The sequence below is a fragment of the Balaenoptera physalus genome (genome assembly GCF_965194825.1).
Source record: "Balaenoptera physalus genome assembly, chromosome: 7".
Taxonomy (NCBI): Eukaryota; Metazoa; Chordata; class Mammalia; order Artiodactyla; family Balaenopteridae; genus Balaenoptera; species Balaenoptera physalus.
Window position 1 is genome coordinate 69478838 of NC_138886.1, and position 18042 is coordinate 69496879.

Consider the following 18042-nt stretch of genomic DNA (forward strand, 5'->3'; position numbering starts at 1 on the left):
GCCGTAAGGTTCCTCATTTTCTCCTATTTAAAAGGAATACAGATGGGTGAGTTTGGGAGACAAGGCGGAGAAAGAGATATTGAGTACGGCCATAAGGAAGAATCGCTGAGAGATTGGATAGGGCATATACTCTAAGGAGCCTCTTCTCAAAGGACACGAAGGAATTACCAATTAGCAAACATATGGTCTGTCCAGTATGGGTTAAGATCGCATTCTTTATAGGAATTTTAGGGTAATAGATAATGGGAAAAGATTTAACGCAATATATTATAAATGTAATTTTTAAGTTCAAATAGATTCATACTTTTTCTACTCAAAATGCATTAAAGTAAGCATGCCCATTTGTTTTCCTCATGATAAAGAAATAAAATCCTCAAGGCAATTTCAAGTTGACTATTAATTATAAGTGACATGAATTACCATCTTATAATGTAGAATTATGCCTCACCGCATTAAAGCTACTTTAGGAACCTAACTGTCAGCACACTTAAAAGGAATTTATTTTCTGGAAAACACACAGGTGATCCTGGTTTTAATTAGGTCACACGCATAATTCATTGAAGCCAATTATGCATTTCTAACTACAAACAGCAAACACATTTCCTCAGATTCTGAGCTACCTACAGCAATGGAGCTACACAAATTCTTCAAATGAAAGCAGAGTTAATTTCAGCAGCCAGTCCTGCCACCTTGGCATTTACTTTGAAGAGCAAAGACTTCTACTAGGACTTCTTTCCTATAAAATTTATGGAGGAAAAGCCTCTCCTTTCTGAGAAAAAAGAATAAATAGTTCCCTGGAGAAGTTGCGTAAGCATGCCAAGGTGCTGCAACTTAAAAAACGAATGTGACCACTTACTGCTATTGTTTCTGGCGTTTCACACTTTTGCATGTGACCATTACTGCCATTGTTTCTGGTGTTTCACACTTTGGCTGTGGTTATACTATTAGGCGGAGTGAAAAGGTGTGATTCCATTACAGGGAACCTCATTCCTTCCAAGACACTCACCTGCGACTTCGGCTGCCTCCTCTATTTACAGGTCTCTCCATTTCGGAGTCATTGTCATTATCCTCTGCCTCATCTGATTCCTCCTCATTGTCATCGGAATGCAGATCTTTCATTATAGACCTTAAAGGACCTGAGTAATGACCACGAACCACAGGCAATCAAACACACTTAGCCACATCAGACACAGAGGAATGCTCACCAGCACAGAGCACTGGTTAAAAATTACCACTATCATATATATTTATACAATTTACATGACAAATTTGGTAGTTTCTGGAATGCAACCTCTGCCAAAACACTATTGCTTTCATAACAGATGCCCGAAAATGTTCTTTAGAAAATCTCTATTTCCTAGGGATTTTTTTCTATGCATTTTTCTTCCCTAAGAAAAATCACACCTAAAAAGAAAGATCTGTTAGTAAATTGAATGTTTTGTTAGGTTAATCCGTGTATTGAAAAGTTGAGACTAATAAATCACCATGGTTGTAACTTGTTCTTAGCAATGCAGCCTTTGTGTGGTAGTTTTTGATCTATTAAGGTTTAGCTGTTCCTTTTATTTCAAGGTCAATTTCAGGTCAAGCAAGCATTTCAGTCAAGTTCAGATTATAAAGTATTTCAATTCCATGGTGTAATGTCCTATCTCTGATTTTATATTGATCTTGGACACAAGGTCTTGTTGCAACAATTTTGTGTAGCCAATTTTATTTTACTTTTTAAGAAATTCCTGGCAAAATACTGGCATGTATTTACATAAATAAGACCATGTAATAAATCAGGTGCCCAGAATATTCAAAAGAGTGTCCAGTATTAGATGGGAGAGAAAAATCAATTCAGATTATTCTAGAATTGAAAAAAAAAAAACAGAAAAAAATGCATAGCGTGGCTTATTTTCACCGTACTACTCTAAATGTGATGAAAACAAAATAGATATTTCTAATCTTAACAGAAGAGATTGTAAAGGCAATCAAGAAAGTGAGAGAGGCGCTTTCATTCTGGATTAGCCAATTCCTAAAGTCTAATCTGTGATAGGACTATCTGAGCTATCATTAACTCACTTCTAAAATAAGTATTGACTCTCTGTAATCTCACATTCTGCAAAACCCAAATTTCTCTGCTTTTATAATGGGCCTTTATCTTTGGAAGTCAGTGGAACAAAAACTCTGAACACCCAAAATGAACAGTGTCTTATTTTTTCCTGGAAGCTTAGCCTTAGCCTGAACACACACAACAATTTAATCCTTTTCAAAACATACAAGGCCATCAGGAATGCAACGTGGTCAATGAAAAAGGCAATGTGTGACATGATGCTCAGAAACAAATTATTTCTTGACACTATCTCACTTTTCATGTTAAAAAAACCCAACCAAACAGAAAAAAGGAGCCCACATTTGAAGAGTTTCCACACATGAAAAAGTGGAACATATATTTAATGTTCCAGTTTAAATTTTTTAATTAAATTTCTTTATTTTGAGTTGAGTAGAAGAAAATATATTTTAAAGACAGCAAATTAACACTCACCACAGAAAAAGGTCTACTAATCTGTAGAAAAATAATAAAATGAAAGATGTCCAGGAGGGAGACTAAAAACCTATTTCTCTCTGTCAAAGTCTCTCAAGTCCAGCTTTTGCTATTGTATTTCCTTTGGGAACTCCCTGGAATGGGCTGTGTCTATAATCCCTTTGTAAAATGGGACTCTGATGGCAGGGACTGGAAAAAGGGCGATTTCTAAAGGTCGGCCTCATACAACAGAACAATACTCAAGTGCATTCCTAGGGGAAATAAATACAACTGCATAAAAGCCAAGTTATCATTCAAATAATAAAACAGTAGAAAATAGGCCATAGATCAACTCATTAAGATGTTATATGAGAAAAATGTCTCCTAGTTGGCCCAGGAGATGTGGATACCTTGTTGCCTGGTCTGGGACGGTGTGGAGCTGGAGCTGGAGCTGGAGCTGGCAGGACTGGGTTGTTCAGACTTGAAAGAAGAAAAAGTTATCATCAATAAATGTACAGGACACTACACGTCTAAAATTAAAACCACTATTGTTGCTCAAACATATTTTACCCCACAGAAACAGTCTGACACTGTGTAAGAAAAATGGCTATAAATTGCCTTATGTCAAAAACACTAACACAGGAGAGTCAGTCTCCTTTTCATTTTGCCCATCATATTTTTATTAGATGCAGAAACAAGTATAAAAACTCAGGGATAAAGAGGGAAACACCTGGGTGTTATAGGAGGCAAGAACCTGGCTTTGATTCCACTCCTATGTTTACTGCTATCCCGATCTCTTTCTGAAAGATACCTTGATTACCCTTTCTGCAATGTTTGATTGACTCAACTGGTTAAAACATAGTGGTAATGAGGCCAAGGTCATTAGTTCAATCACATTATGAGCCAGTTAATTTCACTCTGGTCCAAGGCCATGACCCAACTCTAACCCCATTTATCCAGTTCACAAATAGGAGACCTGGCCAAGTCCCACAAATGAGTCAGGGGAAAATGTTCCCACTACTTAAAAAAACAAAAAACAAAAATTTAAAAAAACCCTTTAATTCCACGGCACATTGATGCAGGGAAAGAGCATCATATACACACCCCACTCTCTTACTCTCAATGCATTCCCTTCATCCTTCAGTACCCAGAATAAATTTCCACATCCTCCTTGACCTATCAACTCAGAGTTCTCGTCCTTCCCCAAACCCACTGAAAATATGGATAATCTGTTTGCTTTGAAGATATGCAGCAGTATCATTCTACCTCCGATGTGTATGTCTTTTCTTTCTAGTAGCCTGCGAGCACTTGAAAAAGCAAGGATTGGGGCATTTGTCTTGTGCTGCTTGTTATTCCCTCGTACTCAGCAACATGCATTGCATACAGCAGGCGCTCTCTTATCTGTGACTGGCGGCACATTAGGCCCTCTGGTCCACCATCTGCCAGTTTTTATGAGACTTTATAGTAGGTAAAGATGGGAAGAGAAAACACATGGACAGAACTGTGCAGAGAAGTTGATCATGCCATCCACACACTTGAATCTTACATATTTAAGACCCAATTTAGTTTAAAATAACTTAATGTTGATAAATTTGGTTGAAAGAGTGGACCATTTCTATTCCATTTCTAATGTGCTCATAGTTTCAACTACATACTCATGTTTTGTTTTTCTTAATTAATTAATTTATTTCTGGCTGCGTTGGGTCTTCATTGCTGCGCCCGGGCTTTCTCTAGTTGCAGCCAGTGGGGGTTACTCTTTGTTGCAGTGCGCGGGCTTCTCATTGCGGTGGCTTCTCTTGTTGTGAAGCATGGGCTCTAGGTGCATGGGCTTCAGTAGCTGTGGCACGTGGGCTCAACAGCTGTGGCCTGCAGGCTAGAGTGCAGGGTCAGTAGTTGTGGCGCATGGGCTCAGTAGTTGTGGCTCACGGGCTCTAGAGCGCAGGCTCAGTAGTTGTGATGCACGGGCTTAGTTGCTCCATGGAATGTGGGATCTTCCTGGACCAGGGCTCGAACCCGTGTCCCCTGCATTGGCAGGCGGATTCTTAACCACTGCGCCACCAGGAAAGTCCCCATACTCACGTTATCTGAGAAACATCTGAGGTCTTCTCATGGACAGGAAACATCTTTCTACTTTGCTCAGTGGGTGACTACGTCTATCACGGCCACGTGGAGGACAAACAAACAGCACAATCAGAAGCCACTCCATGAGGATGAGAATCTCAGTTCAGCTCGTATTACAGTTTCTCACCCCTGGTTTTTTCATCTCCCCTCTCAGCACTGAACCCACTACTCCCCCCTCTCCAAGCAACACCAAGCTCCACAGACTCAGACACAAGGAAGCACTTTCAGGCATTCCTAATGCACACTTCACATCCCCAGGCTGGATGGGAAAACAGGTGTCAGTAATCTACCACTCACCCTGCAGGAAAAGAGCCAGACGGGATCTCTAATGAGCAGCAGGCGGCCCCCCAACCCATCACCACTGCGAGATTGCCTTGAGATTTGCAGTACAATGTCCTACACACTGCTGTTTGCGGCCCACAAAGGAGAGCTGGTGGACAAGGACAGAGGCCTGTGGGAGGTACCCTTCATTTCTGTCAAGTGGCTTTTCCACTGTCCAGTCACTATGGTGAGTCACACAACTGAAAGGGCACGCAGTCAGCAGCGACGCGCAATGCCCAGCTGCAAAACATTTCTCCCGTGGTCCACAGAGCACTCCCTTTTCCTCTCGAAGTTGCTCTTTTCAGCCATGAAAAGTGTCTGCAAATGGTATTATTTTGATAGCTCTGGAAACCATTTGGGAGCCAAAAAAAGAGGTTTCCTTATAGCGAGCGGAGAGAGCTCTAACCCCCATCCTGCCTGGTCAGTACGCGTCGCACTGGACTTAAAGGAGCTGTTCTGCCAGAGCTATTTGCTGAGAGTGACATTAATTAGGATCAAGAGGACGGTGGCCATCTCTCCAACTACCCCATGCTAAATGTGACCCATCTGTCTCAAGCATCATGCCAATGCCCGAACCAAATCTGGAGGCAGCCTTCTTTTAGTTTCTTAACCATAAACAAGGTTAATAATGCCGCAGTTGCTAACCATCAGGAAACTGGCAAACAGTAAAAAAAAATGCAATACAACAGGAGAAAAAGGCTTTCTATGCAATGTTTATCATTAACACCCTGACTCTTCCACCAAACATTCGAGCAGGCTTACAGTAGAAGACACATTCATTCAATGAGAATATTAAAATGGAAAGTTGAAAGCAACAGAAGTGGATGGAGAAGGATAAACTGTTGAATGATGGGCAGAACATTCCAATGTCCAGGAAGCTTTTTGCAATCAGGACAAGGACTTGTAGAATTTGAGAGCTGAGGAGACCTCTGAGATGACTGAAAGGAGTGATTCCCATACTTTCTTGAGCATTAGAGAATCAACTGGAAGACTTGTTAAAATGCAGACCCACCCAGGGTTTCTGATTCTCTAAGCCTGGGATAGTGATGAGAACCTGGATTTCTTACAAGTTCCTAGGTGATGCTGATGCTGTTCTGAGAGTCAACCAGACTTTTGAGAACCGCTGACCAAAGGCTCAGAGATTCATAGCTGTGAATATTCATCAGAACCAGCTGGGTGGATTCGACACATGAGGAGATTCTGATTCAATGTTTGGTGGGGTGGGGTAGGGATGCCAGGCATGTTTATATTTTAAAAGTTCAACAAATGATATTAATGAAAACCACTGATATTAAGTTGATCACTTCTCTTTTTATACAGGCAAAAAACATGTTTTTGAAAGAATCTTAATTTTAAGAAAGCGTAAGAGTTTGCATCATGAGAAAAAATAGAAACTTACTGCTCTATCCAGAGGTAGTATCCCTGCGTACTCTTCCAAGTATTTGGCAAGAAAGCACCCTGACAGAACATCGTTACCAGTAAATAAAAACATTGATGAAGCATGTACAATTGTGTTTTGGTGGATGGACCTTAAACTAACCTAAGCTGACCAGGACAAAATTCAACTAGATGTTAACTGCTCAAAAAGCCACTCTGCTACTAGATGAGGCTGACACAGCCCTAGATTTTATCAAGTCCAACAAAACAGAGCTGCAGCTCACTTTAAGTTCGTATTTAAAAAAAAAAAAAAAAAAAAAAAAAAATCAGATTTACCCCCCAAATATACAAGTCAAGGATGACTATATAAACTAGGTAAGGTCGTGTGCTTTACAAAAAATATTCACCATAAACAGGGCTAGATTAAGATTTGCATAGGCCCTAAGGATTGAAGAGATTATGGTATCTTCCTTTTCCCTCCCTAGGTATGCCAAAAACTAAGTGCAGGGAATTCCAATGAGGTTCTGAATTTTCCCTTAATTTAAGACTTGTTTTTGAATATCAAAATTCTCCTCACTAAAAAAAATTTTTAGCTTCTTTTTGCTGATGCCCTAAGCACATGTTTAGCTGATTTACTGAGTAATCACACACTAGACATGAAGTTTCTTTACATGGTGTGCTCCACAGTGACAAAACTATAGGCTTAAGAATCTCAAATCTATTGCTCACTAACATATGTTTTTGGGAAGAACGCTTAAGCATTAGTTTCCTCAGAGTGAGGGCACTGAACCTCACGTAGAAGCGATAATGTTAAGTTGATATAATGAAGTAAAAACTCCTAGCCCACTGCTGTTACAATGGCAGCTAATCAATTCTTAGTTGCTCCTATTATTTACAATAGATCACAAACTCCTCTACTGCCTAAAATAAGATATATCTTTACTACCAAAACAATGGGCCTACCAAGATTTGCAATGCAATCTTCAACATTAAATGGCTATGCAAAATCATTTTGTAATGGATTTTCTACAGAGGATCATTTTTGTCCAAGACAAATAAGAAAAACTGCATGTTTACAACTCCTACAAGTTAAGTGCTTCAAACAAGAACACCTGTCAAGGCAGGTCACATGACAGGACTTATAAAATCTGCCATTGTTCCTTAAACTGGGAGCAGACTTCCTCCTTAGGTAATCAGAAGGCAGAATTTCCATCTTTTCTAATGGGCAACTATATTTATGAACAAAACTTCAACTTGATCTTTAAAACAATAAATATAAAGAAAAGGGGGGAGAATTATATATACCTTTCTTCAGGAGAAAGGAAGAGAATATGGTGTAACTAGTTAAATTATTTTAGACACATTGCTACCTTTTTTCACAAATTTCTATTTTGTTTAGAAAATGAAAACACATACCCTGCGATAAAGATCATCTTTTCTTTGCACAAATATTCAGAAAGACTGTGTCAAGGATGAGTACTAATCAAAGAAGAAAATACAAATGTCATACACTTTTAAAAGACTAACTCATTCATGATGGATATTAACTAAATTAATGTAGCAATCATTTCACAATACATACATGTATCCAATCATTATGTTATATACCTTAAACTAATACAATGTTATATGTCAATTATATCTCAACAAAACTGAAAGAAAGAGACTACCTTGGACTTCCCTGGTGGCACAGTGGATGGGAGTCCGCCTGCCAATGCAGGGGACACGGGTTCAATCCCTGGTCTGGGAGGATCCCACATGCTGCTCGAGCAACTAAGCCCACGAGCCACAACTGCTGAGCCGGTGTGCCACAACTGCCTGCATGCCTGGAGCCCGCACGCCTGGAGCCCGTGCTCTGCAGCGGGAGAGGCCACCGCAATGGGAGGCCCGCACGCTGCAGCGAGGAGTGGCCCCCGCTCGCCGTGGCTGGGGAGGGCCCATGTGCAGCAGCGAAGACCCACCACAGCCAGGAATGGATAAATAAATAAATGAATTTATAAGAAAAAAAAAAGAGAGACTACATCATTTAGTTTCTCTACTCTAAGAAACTGAAGATAATCCAACTCAACTTTCAAATATACATTTGATTTTAAAGAAAAATGACCTATAACATCCGTCCATACAATTGTGTAAAATGTTCTTCATCCTATGAACACACTCTTACCAATTTCTGTTAATAGGTAATATATTGTGATAGCTATGTCAATTAAAGGTAAGGTCGAAGTTAAGCAAGGAAATAAGTATGAAAAGTTATAAAATAACACTTAAATTTAACAAGGTCAACGCAAGAGTGAATTGTCAAAAGGCTAGAAACAAGAGAACTTTTATTTTCATTTGGTTTTACATTAATAACTCAAAATAAACATGCTAAAAGAACAAAACCTTATTATATAGAAAGGTATATGAGAATAAGATTGGAAAAATCAGTCAATAATTCTAACCTCTTAATGTATCTTTGTGTAGCTCTATCATAGTCTTTATTTCGTATGTTCTGCCATGAGAAAGGCAAGTAAGTACTATGGACTACACGTGCCCCCACCCCAAGAAATCGTATATTGAAGTCCTAACCCCCATGTGATGGTATTTAGAGATGCAGTCTTTGGGAGTAATCAGGTTAAGATGAGGTCATGAGGGTGGGGTTCTCATGAAGGGATTAGAGCGCTTATTTAGACAAGACACCAGAGAACCTGCTTCCTCCTTCACCCCTCCCATGTGAAGACACAGTGAGAAGGTGGCCAGCTGCAAGCCAAAAAAAAGAACCCTCACAGGGAAACCAAATCAGTCAGCACCTTGATTTTGGATTTCCCAGCGTCCATAAACAAATATATAAATAAATTCCTGTTACTTAAACTACCCAGTCTATGGTACCTTGTTATGGCAGCCAGAGCTGACTAAAATAGAACACATTTTTTAATCTCCATTTTACTGATGATGAAACTGAAGCAAAATAAAATTAAGTGACCAGTGGGTAATATTTATTAAGTGACCGGTGAGATGGTACAGAAAAACCCGAACGAACATTTTGGCCAGCCCAATAGGTGGATTACAACCAAGTTTTGTGACTTCTAATCCAGTGCTCGTTCTACTACACCTATTGACCTTGAAAAAGTGCTATCAATTTAAAGCAGGGTCCTGAACACACTAACACCCTTTTATAACACTAGTGTCAGGAAACAAAGTTTTCTATGTCACTGTGAAACTGAATATTCTTCTGTCTAAGGGACATCTTGTGATCAGCACCCAAAGCAAACCAGTGGTAAGACAAAACACTTCATCCCTGGGTCTGACTGTGTCTGTATCAACTGCTTCTAACATTCGTCCAATCAATACTACAATGTATTTTGGCTACTCGCCTCTCTAGTACAGTAAGTTTTGTTTTTTTAAAAAAAAGCAAGTAAGTTTCTCCTCTGAATTTTCCTGATCCTCTGGACATTGGCAGTGATCAAGAGGACCAGCAAGCACATCAGGCAACACACTACAATCATTTATTTTATTTGCCTTCAAGGATGATCTACTCTCTTTTCCCAACCCTTCTATACAATTCCCATAAACTGCAGGGGTAAAAACAAAAAAAACCAGAAAAACAAAACAGAATTAATGCTTTAAGTAACCTGTCAACAACTCTTTCTTTGAAAACAAGGTTTAATTGGAGAAAGGACACTGGAATAGGAAGCTGGAACCATTATTGCTAATTACTCAGGTCTATGACTACACGGGAAGAAACCACATCTCTCTTTGGCAAATCCTCTCCATTTGTAAGTATTGTGACAACTTGAGTGAACCTGATGTTACATTATAATTGTATTTAGTCTCTTGGGCCCTTGTATTATCAAAAGCTATTGTTATACCCATCATTTGCCTGTACCAGAGCAAGATCCTAAGACTTACCCTCCCCACTGGTTAGCAAAAGAGGAAAGATCTTTATTTCTGTTATATTTTCAATTTACGGACAAAATTATCCTGGGTGCCAAGATAATTGGCTTTCTATTGGGGTGCCTCTGTTTTTACAATTGCATTTGCTTTCTTCGTTATTATCGTCATCTTCACTATTATTATTAAATGCTGTCATCATTTTGTACTCCCTGTCTGAGAACACAAAATCCCATTAGGAAACGAAATGGCCTTGGGGAACAAGGGTCTATAAATCTTTCAATAAGACCCTTTTCCACACTTAGGGATGGCTATAATTTTCTTTTAGCTTCCTCTCTTTTAAACAGAGGAGCCTCAAGTCTTTTATCTCTCATCACCAGTTGTACTTTGAAGGCTGCTACTGACTATTGTGGCCAGAACATGTGATCTTTCAAAAAAAAATCCAGTTGCTGCAAGATGGTGCATGTGCCAGATGTGTTCTGAAAATCGCTCACTTGTTAAGAGCTTTAGGAATGAGAAATCATCTGGAAACAGACCATTTACAGTTGTACCACCTATAAGCATGTTACTATTCCTTGAGCAAAGACTGTGCACACAGAAGTTGAGTTTCACAACTGGCCATTAAATATACCACTTGGTTGTAATGTTAGAGACTTATCTTTTAACTGGTCTCTTTTTCTCTTTTGTGTGTTTTGAGGGCAGAGGAAGAAAAAAGTTACAAGTGAGAGGGTTTAGAGCTGTAATGCCTCACAAAAGAGAAATAGGAAGAAAAAGAGTTTCCTGATAGAACTGCCCCATAATTAACTGCTACTGAAGCTGACCAATGAACATCAAAACACCACTGCTCATCAGTTAACAATAAGATCCCTTAACTGTTGTCAGAACTACTATTCAGTTACTTGTGAAATAACCCACCTGTGTAGCTCACAAGACACTTGAAATAATGAAAAAGTATTAGTGGATTCTCTCTCTATATAAGGGCAGTGTTGAATTGAACAAAGTCCTAAAAGTACGTTATATGTGGTTATAACTCTCAGTTTGGGATTATAAAATTTTAAATATTAAAGTAAATTAAACAGAATAAATTCAGAGTATCATAAACATGGCAATTAATTGAAATGAAATAAAACACAGATACATGTAAAGAGATCTTAACAAGATATTTAACTGCATTTCCTTATTAATTTTAGACCTTTTTAAAAATGGCTTACTTAAAAATGGTCATAGAGTATTTGACTGACACCAATAGAATCTTTATAGACTTACACAAATGTCAAGAAGTTTTATTAATTTTAATCTTTCGACTCTCTTAGAGAATTTTCCCCATTAAATGTGAAGCTTAGATTTACTACCACAGCAGCAGCATCAAGAGTTCATTTTATTCGCTAAACCCTTATTTCCATGGTACCTGGACTTCCGAAATAACCAAAACCCACTGGGAAAAAAGTATTGATTTAAAACTAACCAATCTGGGCTTCCCTGGTGGCGCAGTGGTTAAGAATCTGCCTGCCAATGCAGAGGACACGGGTTCGAGCCCTGGTCTGGGAAGATCCCACATGCCGTGGAGCAACTGAGCCTGTGTACCACAACTACTGAGCCTGCGCTCTAGAACCCGTGAGCCACAACTACTGAGCCTGCACGTGTAGAGCCTGTGCTCCACAACAAGAGAAGCCACGACAATGAGAAGCCCGCGCACCACGATGAAGAGTAGCCCCCACTCGCCGCAACTAGAGAAAGCCTGCGCACAGAAACTAAGACCCAACACAGCCATAAACAAACAAACAAACAAACAAACAAATAAATAAATAAATGTAAAACTAACCAATCATCATCAGGTTAAAAATGCAACACTTCTCATGATCAGTCTTGACAACAAAGATTGTTAATAGTTGCAAGGACTGTTTCTTTACAAGCCTTGTATCTTCCTAATTAGAATAACAGTGCATTTTTCAGGTAACATACTGGAGCCCTTTCTTCTGGGTGAGAGGGCCTCAAAGTTCCTTGGGTGTGGATATGCACATATATGTTCACAAAGATGTGTGTAAGGTAATCCATAGTGGTAAAAGAAAATAGAACCTTTACTCATGTTTATTTTCTGTCTTTTCCTTTTAAATTTTCAAATTTTTGTATATGCTTTCTTGTACATAACATGTTAATATGGCTATTACTGTATGTATAATTTGGAAATATACATATATTGGAGATACATGTTTGCTAAAATAAATGAGTTAAAAGTCTATAGATAATTATCAGTTTTAATTCTGTAATTTACCTGCTCAAATCTTAATTATATGACATAGATTTCAAATCCCGGAGTGACGTGCACTAAACATATAAGGCAGCATCATTACAATTTACTCAGGGACTGTCCAGATTTTTGTACTTTATGCTCAAAATTGACTTTAGAGCTTAAAATTTTAATTTTTAAGTTAAACGAAAATACTTTGAGTTCCTTAACAAATAAGAGGTAACACAAACTTATTTAAAAGATAAAGTGCACATACATTTTCTTAAAATAATAGCCCAACAAAAAATACTTTACATAACCTCCTTCTCCCCTGAAATTTGAAATCATCTTCATTGCGGCTCTACTTGAAACTCTCATTTTACAGTGTGTGCTGAAAATTACACAATTTAAGTTACACAATTTATTAAGTGAAACTGAAAAGTTTATAAACAGTCTAACATCTAAATATGTTATACTTGCATTCACTTCTATTAAAATGTTAAGTACTAACAAAACGTTTATAAAAATACAACTATTTTTAAAAATTCCCTTCTATCTTAATGAAAATAAACTAAAATAGTAAAAACACAGCACATTTAAGAGACTGTTCTCATGTGAAAACATTAGGAGGTGAATCTTTTGTTCTCAATGTACCCCCTTAAAAAACGTGGTATTTAGAATCAACACATTCCCTATTAGTAATATTAGATTCTTGTCAAGAATAGGAGGAATGTTACTGCTTATAAGGCTCTAAAGGAACCTACATTTCCATGCACACATCTTATATAAGCCTAACAGTTGCTTTTCTTCATAAATCAATCTATTGTTGCACTTCATAATGAGAAGGCAGATTTACTGCCTTTTACCGCCTTTTCTCACCATCAGAAAGATGCCTATTTGGGTAATAGAACATTTCTCTTCTTCAAGGGTGTTTGCCATTAGGGAGGCAGGGGCAAGAACCTTTAACATCTGCTCCCTTCAAGTGAATGACACCTCTAGTTCTCACAGCCGGAATGCTGAAAAGCAAACGCTGGTACATTGATAAAAATTCTCTAACTTGAAAAAGCACAACACTTGAAATACACTGAAGACATACACATCTCTAAACACACATTTGGGATTTGAGGGTTATACTGTAAAAACGGTAAAACATATCATTTTGATTGCTAACACTGTAATGCAAATGCCATGAAATCATCATCATAGTTAGAACAATAGGAGTTTCAAATAAAGACCTTTGATTCCATCATCTTGAATTTTCTCTAACTCTGAAAACAAACCTAAAGTACTGGCAAGTAAGACTTTAACCATTTGTCATCTCAATATTGTGTGGTAATAACAAAAGAGTTTATAATATAGCCTTACATTCTTCTGTTTTTATTTACTTAATTTATTCTTCCCTCAGGGAGAAATATTGAAGAATTGTAAACTTTAGACTTCAATTTAAAAACAAGAGAAAGGCACTTGTCAGCATCTAATTCCTAACCATCTGCCTTTTAAAAATACACACACATGTACTCACCCACTCACTCTAGTTAGGCTAAACATTCTTAGCAAGTAAGTAGATCTTGATGGATCTAAACAGAAGTTTCAGCAATCATAGTTCTACTTTTGGAAACACAGCTATCTTTAAACAGGCATCGTGATTCCTACTAGCAAATGCAGTCGACCATAAATTAAAAGCAAATAGACACCATCCAAAACAAGTAAATAAAGTGAGGCAGGTATTGGATTCAAGGGAGAACCTCCATTTTTGAAGAAAACTAAATTATGTCTTCTGTCCATGAATATGGAGTATTGCCTAGTGAGCTAACACTTGTTGTTACTTTGGGCTATCTTTTGTCACTTAAGCAATGCTTTCTGACAGTTTTACAGGCTGTTATCCCAAGGACTTCAGTATTTATGGCCTTTATTCACTTGGGCTTTCTGCTCTCATCCACTGATTACTAATCACTAAATAGATTTTTTTTTTTTTTATGGGACTGAAATTAGCTCAAAGGATGTCCTTTGACAATGGCAGCTCAGGACAGTACCGGCTAAAGGTCTTCTCCCGGCCTCTTCCTTGCTCTCCTCAATTTTCTCTTCCTTACAGACAAGTTAATGAGGGTTCAGATCCACACTGTTCAATTAGATCAACAGCACAAGTGATTTACAGCATTCTTAGAGCATGGTTTAGAACCGTTTGTGAATTGATCCTCAGAAGCTCATTCAATTTCAATACCTCAAGGATGATTTAAAGACCTAAACTTGTTTTTAATCTTCATGAAACAAGAGCATTTCCTACTCACAGAATCATTATTCAGGAAAAGCTACAAACCTTATATACATACAGTATTTATACAGCTACAAATTCCACAAACCTTAGTGTACACAAGCATGCATGAATGTTTCAAAGATATATATTATATTTTAAAACTTCGGCACATTTAGTTCACAATATGGCATTCAAATTTCTTCCTATCTAGTAAAGGCTACTTACTACCTTTTTGTCTGCTCTACTTAAAAGAACCAAGTGCTGAAAAGCAAGTAGAAAACACAGACTCTTCTTTCCACTTAATTGCATTTGACTTAAAACATCTCCTAAGAGATGGGTTTTTATCTTATGAACAATGTGAAATGTGTAATAGATCACGTCCTTTTTACCAGCTGGCTGCTGGAAGCTTGGAAGTCAAATTACTCTGGAAAATAGTGTTTTCTTATAAACTAAAACTCTGAAATAAAACTAGAAATATTGATATTATTATTCTCATAAACTTCTGGATGAACGGAGCAAATCGCACAATTCCTTGAGTGTGTGCTAAGCAATGAGGTGGGGTGGGGAGCGGAGAAGGGAGAGGGGAGAAACTAGCTTTGCAGGAGCACTAAAGCTCCACTTACTGTTCTACAATAGAATTTACTAAATACGACTCTTCCTGAAATGAAAGGGATTATTATGATCAGCTTCTGTTTTCTGTGAAATTATGCTGGAATGAAAACATTTAAAAAAGGAAATGTTGTTTTAAAAAAAAGTTTCTTAAGCCTTTAGGTATCTCCATGTCTGGATAAAAACAATGTGTTCTACCACATCAGAAAAACAATGTTAACTTATTGAATTTAGTATTTACATGAAATTACTTTGCCCATTTATATATAACATTAACTAGTTGGACATCAAGTAACTGCATTTAATTTATAGATACCCATATGGTAAATTCTCCTTGAATATGGTTCCAGGAAAATTTATTTCTGCCAATAAATGTGCATGCTTTCTGACATTCCAAATATAAAAGTATGTAACTCTCATATTTCTCTAGGAAAATTTGCCTAACTCTGAACAAATGCTATGTTCTTTAAATTTTATTACTACTTCTCTTAGTTTATATTTGTCACATATATTAATCTGTAAGCCTAATTCCATTCAAACCGTCATACAGTATGACTGTTAAAGAAATTAAAAATTAAATACATGTACTTGTGTAAGAATTTATACATTCATAAATTTTAAGAAAAGTCAGTTTCTCTAGGATTATCAAAACAATATTAAGGAAACAACATTTTAACGTGCAATTAAATGATAGCTGATTTGTATCAAATACTCTAGCAGTTAGATGACAAGGGGTGTCCTGTTATTTTTTCATAAGTTAAAAACAGTACACTGTTTGCTTTTACATCTAAAAATATGTGAATGGGGAAAGAAAAACATTTTGGGTGTATGGCTTTGTAAAATACGATAAGCTATATAATTATGAAAAAAATGGAAGAATAGTATTATTCTTTTCTAAATGAAAAGATTCATTTCAGATTAGTAAGATATTTATGTCTAATCCTTAGCTTCTCTAAGAAAATAAAAGTCTACAATATAATAATCATGAATAGAAAAAACTTCAATTCCTTTAATATGTGTTTTAATAATTCCTGGGTAGATAAAATACGTGTAAATGCTTCAAAGTCAGAGGAGAAGGGTATCTTTTTTTTCTTCCTACCTTAAATCACATCAGGGCTCCATTATAAAGTGAGGAATTATAAAATCATACCTCCTATTTTATAAACATTTTCTCTAATTTTTCTTAATTAGATTATAGCAGGCTACCTGCAAATTTGTGATCTAAAACTGAATTCTTCTATAAATCGAAACCCTGTAGTTCTTTTACTCATCTCACCACCCTCATCCCCCTCACCCTCCCTTTCATTACCTTGTAGAACATCCTAGAAGCTATCTTTCCTATGAAGTTACTGCTCACAATAAATAAACTTTACATACAGCTGGCCTTTAAAAATCAGAAATACAGCAAGCAAAGAAATCATCCTCACCTCTTTTAAAAGGAAACAGAGTAGCCCTCAGGAAAACAGAAGTGCCCCAAAGTTCACGTGTGTCAGCAAGGAGTTGAGAGCTGTTAAGAATGATCCTCTTGAAAAGAAAGAAGTCTCCTTAGGCACCCACATGTATATTTAGATTAGATTGGCAGTTTAAATGACAGCAAACACATGGTCATGACTTCCCAATTGCTCACTCGTCCAACACATACACACAGGCTAATCAGAAGCAAACATCCACCCCGAACTGTTTTAGAAACTAGCTTCTTCCATCTGATATGACCGTATGTGTGGTAAGCATACATTCTGCTAGAGAGATCAGATGTCAAACACTTAACTGTCTCTCCTAGTATACCCGGATCTTGAATCACATTGCTTTAGTTTTCCAGGACATTTCTCTAAAGTTAAGTCTGACTTATCAACTTAAGTCAGTTGAGTAAACTCCCTGCTCTATGTAACCTGCAGAGTTTTATGAAGTACATATTTCTTTTATAAAGAAATGGCCATGTGAAGGTTCCAGGATCTATTTGTCTTAGGAGTATTTTAACTGTAAGGCCTGACTATCCTATCAGTAATAGCACACACTCCTAGTCTGTAAACAGGGCAAAGTCACTACAGAGGATCACATTTGCTTGTGCAAATAAAGAGTGGTAGAGTTAAAAGGTAGAGATACCAAACATGAACTTTAAGCTCCTATTCATTACTGGGGCACTAGTAACATTTTCCAGTAAATAACACACACACACACACGGCACTATTTGGAAACAGCTATGAACTACACCTATAACACTGTAGTGTTGTGTATATATATATATGTTTATATCATACGTGTTGTATATATGCACATATATTGAGATTCATACATGTTAAGATGTGTTAGCAAATGAGATGCAAATAGCCAAATGCTCTGTGATAGAAGGACAGGTTACAAAAAATGGTAAACGATTTTGCACTTAGCTCTAACGTCAAATACTTTGAAAACTCAAGATTAATATGAGGGTGTAGGTGAAAGAGTGGAATAATAAAATGACTTGGGGCTCCGGTTCTGGAAACGTCAGACCTGGTTTGAATTCTGATTCTACCACTTTTTTTGCTGTGTGACCTAAGCCAAGTCATATTCTCTCTCCAGGCCTCAGCTTCTCCATCTCTAAAGTGGGGAAATGGAATTAATAACAGTACTAGTTCATATAGTTAGTATGAGAATGTAGATAATGCAAGCAAAGTGTTTAGGACAGAGCATGGAATAAATGATGACTATTATTTAGCTACTACTATCATCAAGAAGAACCATGAAAGTCTGATATGAGAAAAGTCATGTCTGAGTCCATTT

The 18042-nt window shown here is 37.4% G+C and overlaps 1 protein-coding gene across 3 annotated transcripts in view; it reads right to left on the reverse strand.

The window, feature by feature from the left end:
• Positions 1-18042, reverse strand: part of MLLT3 (MLLT3 super elongation complex subunit) — a 252074-nt gene that overhangs the window by 15747 nt on the left and 218285 nt on the right. For all 3 annotated transcript variants that reach the window (XM_082468037.1, XM_082468039.1, XM_082468038.1), the window contains exons 6-7: positions 2914-2983; positions 1007-1136 (exon numbers count right to left, since the gene is read on the reverse strand). In XM_082468037.1, the coding sequence (XP_082324163.1) occupies positions 1007-1136; positions 2914-2983 (200 nt within the window). The remainder of the gene's footprint in view (positions 1-1006; positions 1137-2913; positions 2984-18042) is intronic.